Here is a 14,580-nt window from a genome sequence, read left to right on the forward strand (position 1 = left end):
GTTGAGCTAGGTTAGAAGGGATGTGATTGGGGGCTGTGAATTCACGGGTGATAGGCCTGAGGGTGCTATGAGTGGGGGTCCGATGATTGGCGAGGTGTTGTTTGAACGTGGGAACAGGTTGTCTAGTAGTTCCAGGTTCTTGTCTGTGGATTGAATGAGGATAATCCCGTTATTGTATATAGGGATGGTGGTTCTGCCCGGGAAGAGTTGGGATGGTTGGGATGGTGTGATGGAGAGTTTTAGGCCATGCGCGAAATTCCTGGAGGTGGAGACGGTGAGTAAGGTGAGGAACGCTTTTCTCCATTGGGCTCTGCGTATGGTGTGGAAAATGATATCAATGTTCTGTGAACCATTGACTGGTGAGAAGTAGGTGTCTGCAAATGGAGATTCAGGGTGGGACCTCAGGAAGTTGTGTTTAAAGCGTTTAGCGGCTTTTTTAGTGAGTGAGGGTGGGTAGTTGATTCTATATGTGTGCCTGCCGACGGGTTCCATGATGGGAGGACAGTCTAGGTAGGTGTAGTAGGGAGGGTGCACTGTCATAAACAGTTGCGTGGGCCAAAAGTGACACTAGTGAGTGCACAATAATGCTATACGCAGAGTACAGATGCAGACAATAATAGTGAGATAATGGGAAGTGACACTAGTGAGCTGCCAAGGTATTTGAGGTAGTAATCGGTGCATACCAGACTAACACTTGAGATGGGTGCGAGTTGCACAAGTGTAGGGTGCACAATAAAGATATAAAGGAGCAGAATACTGATGAGGACTGTAAGTTACATGGAGCAGGGGTGACACCAATGAGCAGCTAACAAATATGAGGTAGTAATCGGTGTATACGGGAAGGAACAATGTAATGAGTGCAGGTTACATCAGTGACAAGTCTATGTGAGATATTCGTCAGTACATTTTAGGAATAGGAGTGAATTCTACGTAGGTTATAAACAAGTGCAGAACAAGTAGAAATATAATACTGACAAAATACTGGAATAAAATAACTGTGCAGACCATAAAAATATCTAAATCGAAGGTGGCAATAATGAGTAGTCAAAAATATGTAAGGTACAGGAGTCAGTGACAGAATACAGTTGCACACACAAATTATATGAAACAACAACAAGTGGCATTAGTGAGCAGCAAAAGAAAAATATATGGAGGTAGCAAACGGTGCGTTACCGGTGACGATAAAGTGGGACGTGCAAGATACAATTAGGAATATAAAATATAATACCACTGTAAAAGGCAATAATATATGGGTAGCAATAGGTGCAGAAAAAGTGAAATGTGCTGGATACAATTAGGAATATTTTAATAAATATCACTGTAAAGGCAGACTATCTAAATCCGATGTGAAAACGCCAAGCTGTGTAAATTGTGCAGCCAATAAAAGTAGTCTAAGAGTCTAAGAGGCCTTAGGTCTTTATAACATAATATAACACTGCAATAAAAGGCAGACACTTAAGCACACAAAGATTTAAATACAGAGCTATGTAAAGTCTGTGGTACCGATAGTAAATGATAGCCAGAAAGACTAGTCCATGATGGCCGCCAATGAGAGAAAGAGTAGTCTAAAATGGCCGCCAAATAGGGAGGATAGAATCATTAGTCCTCTTTTTGTTGTTGCTGTTTTCATAGGAGGGAAGAGCAGTTTCAGATTCTATTCCGGCTGGATCAGGGTCCTGCATTCCATGGGGAGTCTTATCTCAGTTTTGTTATCTAAAGTGGAGCTGCTGAGGGGCCTCGTGGGTTCAGGCAGTACAGGAGGGGATTAAAAGCTCCGTTTATGGCCCCGGCCATTTTGAACAAAAGAGGTTGTTTTCTTTTTCTTATCAAAACGAAAACGAATGGGGCAAAAATATGTAACTTATCTAGCAAAAAACGAGTGAGGCACAGTAAATACCTTTATCAGCCTTCACTTCGGCATGCGATCTGCAGACCCAGCCTCAGGGACAATTACAATCTTCAGCGTTTACATCTCGGCATAAATGAGTGAGACGAGCTGCACTGAAGCTGTTCAAGTCAGAATGCCGAAGGTATATTTGTGCAGATGAGGGTTGCATAGAGGTAGCCAATGTTAGTGCTAACATAGATCTTTTTCAGTTGTTCAACGCCTTTCCTGGGCATTTCCTGGGGAGGGTGGTTGGGCTATTAGGCGTCTTCTCTGTATGCAGGCTTCGTGACGTTCAGCCGACCCACCGCCCAACTCTCCCGCCAGCTGCCCCATACCTCCACAGCTCCCGTAGTGCAGTCGAGAGAGGCCAGACACACCTCCGTCGTGAGCCGCGCAGACAGGGGCTCTAGTGCGGAGACCAATCCTCCAGTGCCTCCTTCGTGCTCGTCGTCTTCCACGCAATCTCTCTCAGCAGGAGGATCGGCCCCGTCGTCCCGCTCCGCACCACTGTGCTGGGGCACCACCTCAACCAACACAGTCTGCCCGCCTCGCCTACAGCACCTCCACAGTGCCCGTCAGTGTCTGGCGTCCCGGCAGACGGTCCCAATAGTCCTCAAACCGTCAGCAGGGGGAACCGGAGCGGATGAGATGACCGATCCTATGCCCGCCAGTGATCGGCGATCACAGCAGACAGCCCCGGCAGCCACGGCCACGCCGGGTGGGGTGTGCTTCAGCTCGCAACTCCGGTGCAGGGGGGGGGTGGGGTGAGCTTCTGATCGCTCACTGACCCACCGTAGGCACAAAACTCGTCGGGAGCCACAATCCGGTGCAGTGAGGGGGGGGAGAGGGGGGGAGCTTCAGAGCGCCGACCCTCTGTAGGCTCCGTATGCTCAAGACCCTCTGTAGGCTCCGTATGCTCCAGACATCCGGACCGTTGATCAGCAGTCGTCCGATGAGGGTGGTGATGTCTCCAGGTGACCCGGACCGAGACGAGTGGCTAGCAGGCTCCAACCATCCGCCGGACAAGGTAGGAAGAGAAAAAACAATGCTGGTTACAATCCTGTTACTTTTCAATAGTTCGGTTCCATGGAGCGATGGGTGCTGACAGGGATAAATCCAACCAAGGGGATCCCAAGCACTGGGAGCTCTTAGTGAGCTCCTGCTCCGGCGGCCATCTTTTGTACCCTTATATGATGGACAGACACTGTACGGCCTTCAGTTGTAACCCATCAGACTGTGCCCTACTGCTGCTCCACCTCTATCTACCATGTTCTTTACACCAGTATTGCTCCGTGACTAATCTGAGCAACTTTTGCCTTTTTTGGGCTGAAAGTGTATTGGGGTTATTACGGAGACACCCCACATTCATCAGTCTCAATACACTGACAAATGGATCCAGACTTCTGGCTTTTTGTTTCTCAAAACGACTGCAGCAAAGAATCATACGAAACCCAGACGTCCCTCTCCTAGGAAATGCTGTAAAAATTCCACAAGAAATAGCAAATTATGATGATCGAGAGCTTTCCACTACTACACTCATCCCTACGATGCCAGAAGTAAAAAATTTCTCCTGTGTAGAACAGGGGGTTCCTAAAGAGCCGACATAATCCCACACTTCATTTAATTGGGGGATTGTATTGTGCTCACGGGTGAAGCAGAATATCGAAACCAAAAATATAGTGGGATAAAATATTGTGTCAAGAATATAGAGGACAAAAATATTGCATAGGTACGTTTCTGTAGCTAAATAAAGTTTTACTATATATAGCTCCACATATATGTAAATTGACGAGATTATATGTATGTATATCTCGTCATGGTACGATGATGTGGAATTAGGAATAGTAAATCTGTAATTCCCTATTTGCACTTATCTCCTCAATACTTTGGTCCTAGATTTTTTGCTAAGATATTCGGTCCATGCGATATTTTTGGTTTGGATATTCTGTCAGTGATCCGTCATGGCTTATGGGTGGCCAGCAGACAAAGAACACTTTAACAGTAACAGCAAAAAATTAACAATAGTACAGTGAGAATTAACTTAATGAAATTCGAACCGGTTGTAAACTTGGTTTACACGAGGGCCTCTATTTTGAGATCAGCACAGGCATTTGACAAATTGTATTCCTGAGTTAAAAGTGAAGCTGTTAAGGTTAAAATTATTAAGTTACCAATTTGTGTTAAATTTTACTAGAATACTAACATGGAATTTAATTCTAGGTAAATCATTAAATATTATACCTCCAGAGTTGAAGTGATTTGAAGCCTGCAAGTATCTATCCATGCGACATTGGGAGAAGCAAAGCTAGAGCTTGTTGCATCTGGAACTAGAGTGACCACCTCCATCAAGGTCATTAAGGATACTGTGTCTATAACTGGACTTGTCTTGATTATAATCTACTGCTATATGTCTTAGGTCATGTTTTACTTCCATTGAACTGGACTGACACAAAACAGTGATTTGTAGGTGAAACTTTTATTGCTGTAGACAATGTCCCTATTGCCCTGGAGTGACAGGGTCATCCTACTGGAAGGCCAGCTGGTGGCCTCCAAATGTGTGCTGCTGCCATACCTGGGGACGTTCAGAGGTGTCTCACACTGATATTTATCACAGTGTGAACCATTTATAGATTCGATGAGATGCTTATCACCACAAAATATGCCACTTATTGCAATGTATTTCACATCCTGACCCACGTGGTTCCCATTAAAAACCGAAGCAGGTTTACTTAGCTGCAAAGGTAAGTCAGAGGCACACAGTCTATCATTCCTTACGTATTCAGAAAGAGGGAGGGTGACCACGATGATAGCACCTCCATGCTCGAGAGCGCATTACTAAAACTCAAAGATAAACCCCTACAGGGTCTAGGCACGGCTGGTATGAAAAGAACTAAACGCCATTGAGTAAGTCGTTAATGCAGTGCGAAAATGATGAATCAGATAAAGGTATACATTTCCCAAACCTATGTTCAACATGACAAATGCAAGTGTACTGATAAGCCTCCCATGACCCTCTGTGAGCTCCAAGCTGGGTTCACACCAGTTGCTCTTACTCGGGCATAGCCATCAAAAGTGCAGCAGGTGCAGTAACCTAAGGGGCCACTGCTCGTAGGGGTCCACGGATCCCCAATTATAGCTGTATTTACTGCATTACAAGTGGAAAGGGGGCCCATCAAGCACCCTTGCAATGATGCTGTACTCACTAGTGCTGAAGGCTGGCTTCTGGAGGACGCAGGCTGTAGGAAGATGGGTTCGAACGCATGCCTGGAAGGCGACAGGGGAAGGAGCGGCAAAGGACACAGACCGGGCTTTAAGAACCTGCAAGGTTTAATTAATAATGAAGTAAAAAAACGAGCACCAAAATAAGAAAATAATTAAACATAACAAGGAACCCGCAGAATAAATCACCACCAGCTAATTACAATTACTTTTTATACCCCTATCACTCAGACCTTCTCCTCAATCACAACTCTAGACACTGTACCACACGCTAAGATCACTTCTCTGATCACTCGAGGAAAACACCAACACACTTCCCACATAACATCACAGCAAATACAACACTCTGCCGATCAAGCACTCCATACACTACACTAAAGCGTAGTGTGCTAGATACCCCATAGTGCAACTAGACCAAAGCTGTGGGGAAGGGGGGGGTGACACACCAAGCAACGGAGACTGGCCAATACGTCAAACAATTGGGAGCTGACTTAGTCTAAGAGCCAATAAATCAAAATAGTGACAAACTATGCATTTAAAACATATTGGACAAACCCAATTCTATTGGAACAAACACGAGTATGTGGATTTGACGTATATAGACTACTTACACAGAACATTAAAGGAGGGGTTGAGAGAAATGAAGTAACAAGCAGGTGGAACAGATTACCGTACAAAGTAAATTAAACACGTTTTCGTAAATTTATTTCAAAATGTTGGCCCTTTTTGCCAATTCTCTGAGAATTCCATCCTAGCAGGAGAACGTGCTCATGAAGTATTTGTTATTGCATGTACAGAAAGGCGCTCTTGCCAGATTGTTGGCCAAAGGTATGTTTACAGTCTGCTCATCAGGATGTTGCAACATATGCTTATTAGAGGCTGCACTCATGCACAGGTCTAAATAAAACCTGAGCTTAGTGAGTTAACACACCTGGTTGGGGTGTATGATTAGCAAGACAGATTTGTTCCCGATTCATTGTTCGTTCCTCCTGAAATAGACTGAATACCACTCCGTTGGTAATATTATAACATGTTATTTGCTGTGCCATGATTCTGCACTACCTTAAGCATAACATAATTTTTGTTAGCACCCCACATTGAGCAGTTCTCATATGTAATGCTTGACTGAGCGTCATCCATGTAGTAAGCCACAAAGCTGGCGCTTTGTCCTGTGTCTCCAAAAATAATGTCTTGTAATAACATATTATGACAGCCAGCTTTCAATTCTCTTTTAAGACCCACAGGACATTAAATATCAAATCCACTAAAATTTATTTGTGGTGAATCTTGAATGGGCAATGTGCTTCATAGAATTTGCAATTTGCTACTAATTTCTTCAAAACGCCTTCTGGGAGAGCGACTCTGGTCTCTATAAAGGTGGTTCTTAGATGTCTTTTAGTATTTACAGGAGAAAGTGTGATGTACATATTGAAAAGTGCTGCGCACAAAGAAGTGTGTTTTCCTTCTGTAATGCATTGTATTGGTAATCTATTATACTCAGAGTTATGCTGCATCTGACGGATCTTGCTTTGACAGTAGAGTTAGGCTTCACAAGTATTTTTCTGCCAAACTACACTAGTTAGAAAGGGATGACACAGTGATACCATACCTATAATAGGGAAATGCTGCCGTTACGCTGTACGGCCTCTTCATAGATACCCTTTAAGCTATTTTTACATCTGTTTGCCCTATGAGAAACTGATCGGAGTGGATACATGGGGTTTAATTTATGCTGCAAGGTAAAATCCCAGTGAAGAAGACGCTTGATCATAAGAAAGTTGTTTCTAGGTGTAAAGCATTTGTAATATGAAATCTGCTCCAGCTCTCAAGAGTTTTACATTTTTAAAAGAAAATCATTCTGTCCATTGGGGTTTATTTATTTATTTTATTTTGAAAGTTTTATATAGCGCGAACAAGATCTTTGCAGATATCAGAGCGCATAACAAAGCCGGGAATACCAACAAAAGAGTGAAATTAAACATAATAAGTGGGAAGGGTAGGTACGTGAGGGAGCAAAGTAGTACAGCACATCAATAACATAAATATTACAGTTAAATGTGTGCATAGATAGTCAGTAGCGTCAATATTACAGGTGAAATACATAGTCATAGAGTTCGAACAGAATAATACAGATCGGTGTAGAGTCTTTCCAGATCCACGCTAATAGGTCAAGTGTATTTGGCCATAAACATAGCTTTTACTTCTTTCTTAAAAAGTGTGATGGAGGAGATGAGCCTGGTTTCAGGAGGGAGTGAGTTCCAGATCCTGGGTGCCATTCCTGAGAAAGAGCGTTTATAAGTTTTTTCCTTCCGGAATCTTCGAGGTTTTAGCAGAAGATTGTTTGTGCCTCTAGTGTTTCTAGAGCCGCCAGAGATTGACAGCTTCTGAGTGAGGTATCTGGGAGAGCTCAGGTGTAGAGCCTTGTGTGTCATGCAGGCGATTTTCAAATGTATTCTGGCTTCAAAAGGCAGCCAGTCCAGTGATTTCAAGTCAGGGGAGATATGAGAGTGTTTTTTTGATCCAGTGATGAGTCTCGCTGCAGCGTTTAGAGAGGCTCTTAGGGGTGCAGTAGTGGTTAACGGGAGACCGCAGAGGGCGGTGCTGCCGTATTCAATTTGCGGGATTACTAGTGCTTGTACTGCAGTTTGGAAGTTTTTGGCTGGTAGGAAGGGTTTAAGTTTCCTCAGGGTATTGATTTGGAAGTGTGCTCCCTTAGTAGCTTTGCTGATATGATGCTGCATGTTGAGATTGGAGTCGAGAGTTATGCCTAGGGATTTTGCTGAATCCACTATGGTGGGTTGGACATTGAGTGCAGTTAACTGTTTAAGCCAGGTTTGAGTGGTAGAGATCTTCGCGGGAGGTGAGATCAGCAGGAATTCTGTTTTCAGAGCATTGAGTTTGAGATGATTATCAGCAAGCCAGGATTGGGTGCTTCTGATCGTTGAGTTCAGGAGTAAGATGTCATTGGGGGATTGTAATTTGAGATATAGTAGGGTGTCATCTGCGTACATGTGAAAAAGTACATTGGATGCTTGAATCAAGGTGGTGAGAGGTTCCATAACTAGGTTGAACAAAGTTGGTGATAGGGAGAATCCTTGGGGGAAGCCTAACGAAACAGGTATTGGAGAGGACATCAGGTTGTTACTCTTGAATTTCTGCGACCTGTTGTGTAAAAAGGAGGTGAACCACTTGAGAACAGTCCCAGAAAGACCCATTCTTGTGTTCAAAAGATCAAGTAACTTCTCATGTTTAACAGTGTCGAATGCTGAAGAGAGATCAAGAAGGATGAGGAGGCAGGTATCACCTTGATCTAGGATTTGAAGGGCGTTGTCGATTATGTGAGTCATAGCAGTTTCAGTGCTGTGTCCTGCTCGGAAGCCTGATTGACGAGGGTTGAGGAGATCAAACAGATCAATGTGTTTAGTCAGTTGTAGTTGTGCGCATTTTTCCAATAATTTGGCGAGAGTGGGAATATTGGTAATGGGACAGTAGTTGTTTAGGTCGGATGGGTCGGCAGTAGGTTTCTTCAGCAAAGGGGTGACTTGTCCAACTTTGAGGGAGTCAGGAATGGTTCCTTCTTGGAGCGAGCTGTTGATAATTTTAGTCCAGAGTGGAAGGAGCAGTGGGGTGAAATCTTTGACAGCGTTAGCAGGGAGGGGATCCGTGAGGTGATTGGAAGGTTTCAAGGTGCTGAGCAGTTTGCCTATTTCTTCTTCGGAGTAAGTTTCAAAAGGTTGACCATGTTGCATTGTTTTTAGGTTCGGTGGGTGTTATGCAGTTGAGTGTGGTGTGGAGTCTTGCGTCAGCGCGGAGATCATGCTTTATGTTGTCAGTTTTTTGGGTAAAGAAAGCGGCGAAGTCTTCACAGGAGGGTGCTTCGTGCAAGGTACTGAGAGGTTGGGGTTGTTCCTTGGCTTGTGTTCTGATTAACTCAAACAGTTTTCTTGGGCGGTTTTTTGCTTGGTCGAGCTGGAGGCTGAAGAAGTTTGCTTTTGAGCGCTTTATTTTCCTGAAGTAGGCGTTTCTCTTTTTCTTCAGGGTTTTCAGGTGCAGTGCAGAGGGAGCTGCCCTCTAGGTGCGCTCTGCCATTCGCATGGCTCGTCTATCTTCATTGAGACTCCCGTCGTACCATGGATTGGAGATTTTAGCGGAGACTCTTTTTAGCTGCTTGGGAGCAGCCTCATTAATTATTGAGGTCATGGCGTTGAGATAGTGGTCAGTCAGGGATTGGACATCTGTAGCGCCCGTAGGCGGGAGTACGAGGTCACGGCTGTTAGGGGGTATGGAGAATGGGTTGAGTTTTTTCAGGTCTCTTTTCCAGACTTTAGGTCTGGAGGGTTGAACAGAGTTGAGTTTGACTTTTTCATTGATGTGGAATGTGACAATATGATGGTCTGACCAGTCACAGGGTTGGATAGACTCAAGTTGAGTGGCGTCCTCTTTGGCGATGATAAGGTCGAGGATAGAACCTTTCTCGTGGGTCGGGCTGTTGCATAATTGTGTGAGGTCCAGGGCGCTGAAGAAGCTTTTAAGACTATTTACCACCTCATCATTGAGATCGTTCCAATGGAGGTTGAAGTCACCAAGGTATATTTGGGTGAGCTGTCGTCCGGTGTTGGTTGAAATCAAGTCCATCATTTGTTGGGCGAAGATGAGGTTGTCTCTGGGTGGGTGATAAATGCCATGAAGAGAGCATATCGGTTTGCCATCACTGATGATATCGAGGAAGATGTATTCATAGGAAGTTGGAGGGGGTAGGGAAGGCGTGGAGACTTTCAGAACAGAAAGGCTGTTCCTGTATATGCATGCGATTCCGCCACCTATCTTGCCAGACCTGTCAAGCCTAATGATGTGGTAGTTGGGGGGGAACCAGAATGCCCATTATAGGTGTAGAAGATTCGGTTGGCATGGCACATCGAAATGGCATGAATGCTGGCCCATCAACTGTGGACGAAACAAATGGGAAGGGGGGGGGGGTCTAAAAAAGTAAAAATAGTGATGTTTCTCATTTAAATTCTTACAGGGAGCTGTTGAAGAGATAAAAACAGCTGAACGGAATGAGACCACACTTGGCATGAAAGTAGAACTTAACTCAAGAGAGTACCTTTGCTTAGTTTGGTGTGAATCTTTCAAGTAGCTTTTGAGAAAATAGAATTGGAGTAGTAGTTTTGTAGGCCTCTTGTCTTGAATGGTCACAGGCTACCTTTGGTGTGGGTTTTAACAAAGAACTTGATGCATCTTGCACTCTACATAACAGAGGATGCATGCCGTATGGTACCGACTCAAATAAAACTGGGCCTGGCATGGCTCTCTCTAGCACACACCCCTCTGGCCCTGCAGTCATGATCTCTGTTCCAGTGTTTCAAATTTTGGAGAACAAGGGGTAGTCTTTAGAACCTTTATTGCCATTTTTCGCATTTCCTGCTCCTTCGTGACAATCTTTTGCAGGATCATACTAGCCATCTGCGTCACCCACTCTCTAGTAACCAACTGAGGGAGATCAAGTGTCTCAGTGTGGTCAGCTCGAATACTTGTATTAGAAGCCACACTCAAAGAGGATACACTATTGTCCGAAAGTAGCCAGAAGACAGGGGACATCAACTCCATACTGCTAGACTGCTAACTGCCTCTGTGTGAGGATGCCTTTTCTCTTCAGGCTGCAATAATGCGTTATTGTGCAGCGCGCCTTCTAGCTTTTAGATTGTGCAGTGTGGTACCTTGTAACTCCCCTCAGGTGCATCTGCTGCATACTCCTCTCACAGAGTTTTTTTTTTTTATCCCCCTGCAACTCAAATGATTTCATTCTAGGGCATAGAGTAGAGGAGAAAGAAGGGGGTGGGGCCCTAAACAGGGAAACTCAGCTGGGAAGGGCAGACTCACTGTGTCGACTCCTCAATACAGAATGTCTCATCTTACCTCAGTGAGGCGCCTGGTGGCTCCCACCTCACTTTGGCCATGCTGCAATTCCCAATGGCTCAGCTGCTACTGAGGACTTCAAGCTGGCCGTTACTCTGCGGTGAAATTGTTGCCACTTACCACCACCTCGGGTCGATGACTCTGGGGTCCCCAGCAAATAGTTGTTGGCCAAGTGCCACTGCAAAGTTTCTCAGCAGGCTTCCTCTGTACAACAACAGTGTCCACTGACAGCGTTCTACACCGGAAGCTCTGGCAGCCGTGCCACCTAGCGGGGAGGGGGGGGGTGTGTTCGAGAGCACAAAAGCAATGAGTCAAGCAGATCTGTTGTCTCACTGCCTCTGGTCACCACAGATGTACATGATGTTCAGAGTAGTGCTCTTCCCATGTGCCGACGCTAGAGGTGGCCAATAAATTTACAGGATGAGCAGAGCCAGAAGAACTGAGCCAATGGCTTGGCTCAGATCTTAGAGCCTGTGCACGAGCAGAGATCCGAAAATGTTTGCTATGTAAATCATACAACAAATATGACTTAAAATATGATAAGGTTGTTCAAAATGAAAAACAGTGTATTTCTTTAACATTAATAGGTCACATTATCCCACTGCATTGAAGTACTTATTAATAGATATGAGGAAATAAATAGTTTTGGTGAAATAAAATATTTGCCTAAGATCAAACAATTTAACAGAGGAAACTGATTTATTCAGGTTTTCCAGTATCGCTTTGTGCAAATCTACCAAGAAATTAGTATCTCTTTGTCTTTCCTTGTGTTAAGGCTTTGTTTTACCTCTTTATGACCTCTTAATTTCTTTTTCAGATGCAATAGCGGCTTGGGCCTCATAAGCCTATATAGGGAACGCGCTATAAAAATGACAATATAACACAATATAACTATCTTGCTCAATTACATTTTAAAATAAAGGTATGCATGTTTTATTTAGAAGTTGAGACGTGACAAGTAACCGCTACAGTGCAGTTGTCAATGGGGAGAGTGGAGATATATGCTTATGAGGCCTTCCATCTGTCCCCACCAAGTCTTTGACACCTTGCAAATGGGCTGAAGAGAGGTCGACCGTAGGCAGCACGAGAAGAAATTAATAGAAAAAAAAGCCTCCTCCACTTTTTAAAGGTGTTTGCACTGCCTGCTACGTACAATAGCCCAGCGTACACGACTGCAGAAAGGATCCGGTGTCCTGAGGCGGCAGCAGCGAGAGATATAGAGATAGCGCACGACCGAGGGAGGGCGTTGTGCGCCTGTATATACCCGATAATGCGCTGTCGTGCTCAGTGAAGCGCTATATAAATCAACTCCCTAAAGGACTGCTTTCCATCTCTACTGTACCCTGGCACCTTGATCTCCCGCGCCTGTTTCCTGCGTGTCGTTTCACTAACTCCACTTAAATGTATCTACAATTAATTAGGCAGCTCAGCGCCTAACTAAACCCCTTTATCCTTGGGTTATATTTCTTAAAGTCGCTCACTCTCTTGAACCTCTTTGGATTCTTTCTATCTTTTACGAAGGCCATCCACTCTTCTCTCCCGCTCAGGCTCTCACACTCTCTTAGTCAAGACTTGCAACATCGTAACCAAGATTGAAAGAGCCCCATCTCTGCCTCTGACACAACCACACTATCCGGATGGCTGCTCAAGTTTGTATAACACTTTGACTCATCCAATCCTGGAGTTATTAGTCATCAGCACGTGGTGTTCGAGATTTGCAGTTTTTTTCTTTACCAATGCAAGCATGAACTAAAACAATTACAGCAGAATTGGTGGCTAAAACGGACCTGGATGAGATAGTACCTGGTAACAGGGAGAAACCCGAAAGCTATTTCATCCCAATTTTCTAGCTTCACCCACGCCGACTGCACCCCCCCAGAGCGGTCGACCACACAGCTGGGGGAACAGGTTTCGAGTCTCGGCAGGGACGCTCAACATCCTGGCATTCTGGGCAAATCACATCAGTTCCCCGTGCCCAACTAAAAATCATGTTTCCGTCTGTTATGCAACTGATGCTCATGTAAAGAGCCCTACCTTCGGGTCAAGTTCGCTCTATATGAAACTCCGAAAAGGAGAAAAAAAAATTACTCAACAGCTGCAAAAGAAAAAAAAATAGCGAGTCCCTCTTATACCACATTCCAGGGCTGTTGTCCCACTATCTATCCTCCCGCACAAAAGCTGAAGCTTCACCTCCGAACAGAAAGGCACGGCTCCAGACCCAACGTTACCCCATGCCATGCTCGGGCTGCAGTCTCACGTCTTTTCATCCCCAGTTGCTATTGTCACCCCTATTCTTGCTCTAGTCTCGCTCCTCGCTACCATCACTCCGCAACATCAGCAACTCTGCTGCAGTCTCATGCAATAATTCCTACGGCCCCCAAAGTTGCAGTCTCACCCCAGCTCGCAGTAACCTTCCCCAGGAGGCAGCCATGTTTCCAATAGACAGCTTGGATGACCTGCTAAAGGGGCGGGGCTTGACGCACAAATCACCGAGTAGCCCCGCCCCCACGGTTGGCGAATAGGAGGAGGGCTCTACGTCTGTCTCTGTCGGATGAACACTAGGAGGAGTTGTGGTTGCAATTTGGAAATGCGACTGTTTCAGATTAAGAGTTGATGAGGAGCATTCTGGCACACGTGTGGCACTTCAAACTAGAGGGGGCGAGCAAGCAGATTAACAGGGAGCCAAGGGGCTAGTCGGGCTCTACAAGTTCGAAACGAGTCAAACATCTTGTAAAAATATAATGGTTTCAAAATTCAAGAAAAGTGTCTTCCTTTGCCACGCGGAAGCGTTTCACCATAGTACGTTTGAGTATATATATATATATATATATATATATATATATATAATCTGTGAGAGGCATTTAAATTTAATAAAAGCGGTAGTTTACTTACTTTAATCCCCACCTTTGCATTTTGGCTAACATCAATTGCGTGGTGGCATACAACTTTATGCCTGTGTTTAAAGCGAAATTACCGGTTCCAGAGTCCATGAAAGTGTTGATTATAAAAACCCGAAGCATAGCTGCTTAGTTTCCTAGGCCCAGGCGTGATGTGTTAATGCAGCCCAGGTGTTTTCCTTTGAAATATGGGACTTGGAGTCCTGCCTTATAATGGAATAAGCAAGACTACAAGTCCCAGAATTCAAAGAAAAAACTCGTACTTAACAAGCACATTACACATGGACCTGGGAAACTTGACAGCTATTCTTCAGGTTTCTGCTGAAGTTATTACACTTGAGATGGGTACATTTGGCAGGCATGTGTGCACAAGTCTCAACCTTTTGAATCTCCAAGAATGATGGCATCAAGGCCTTTTGGAGGGTATTCTCATTGAAATCAATGGATAACTACTGTTAACAGGTGACCCAATTTCAGTCAGTGGGGTTCACTTAATTTATTTTGACAGTGAAGGTCTAGTAAAAGAGGGTGGCCAACTCCTAAATCATTTAACTTGAGAGACATGTATAATAAATACTCTGGGTGCAGTGTATTTAACCTGCCCAGTCTGTATTTTTATGTCCATGCCAATAAAAAAACAAGAACAGTAGTGAAATCCAG

General features: G+C 44.6%; 1 protein-coding gene across 1 annotated transcript in view; it reads right to left on the reverse strand.

The window, feature by feature from the left end:
• PRDX3 (peroxiredoxin 3) overlaps positions 1–13,531 on the reverse strand; it is a 104,409-nt gene extending 90,878 nt beyond the window's left edge. Inside the window, exons 1-2 of the mRNA XM_086922930.1 lie at positions 13,419–13,531; positions 5,092–5,206 (exon numbers count right to left, since the gene is read on the reverse strand). Of these exons, the coding sequence (XP_086779056.1) occupies positions 5,092–5,206; positions 13,419–13,454 (151 nt within the window). The 5' untranslated portion in view covers positions 13,455–13,531. The remainder of the gene's footprint in view (positions 1–5,091; positions 5,207–13,418) is intronic.
• Between the last annotated feature and the right edge of the window lie 1,049 nt (positions 13,532–14,580).

This window comes from Lissotriton vulgaris, chromosome 5 (assembly GCF_964263255.1).
Source record: "Lissotriton vulgaris chromosome 5, aLisVul1.2, whole genome shotgun sequence".
Lineage (NCBI taxonomy): Eukaryota > Metazoa > Chordata > Amphibia > Caudata > Salamandridae > Lissotriton > Lissotriton vulgaris.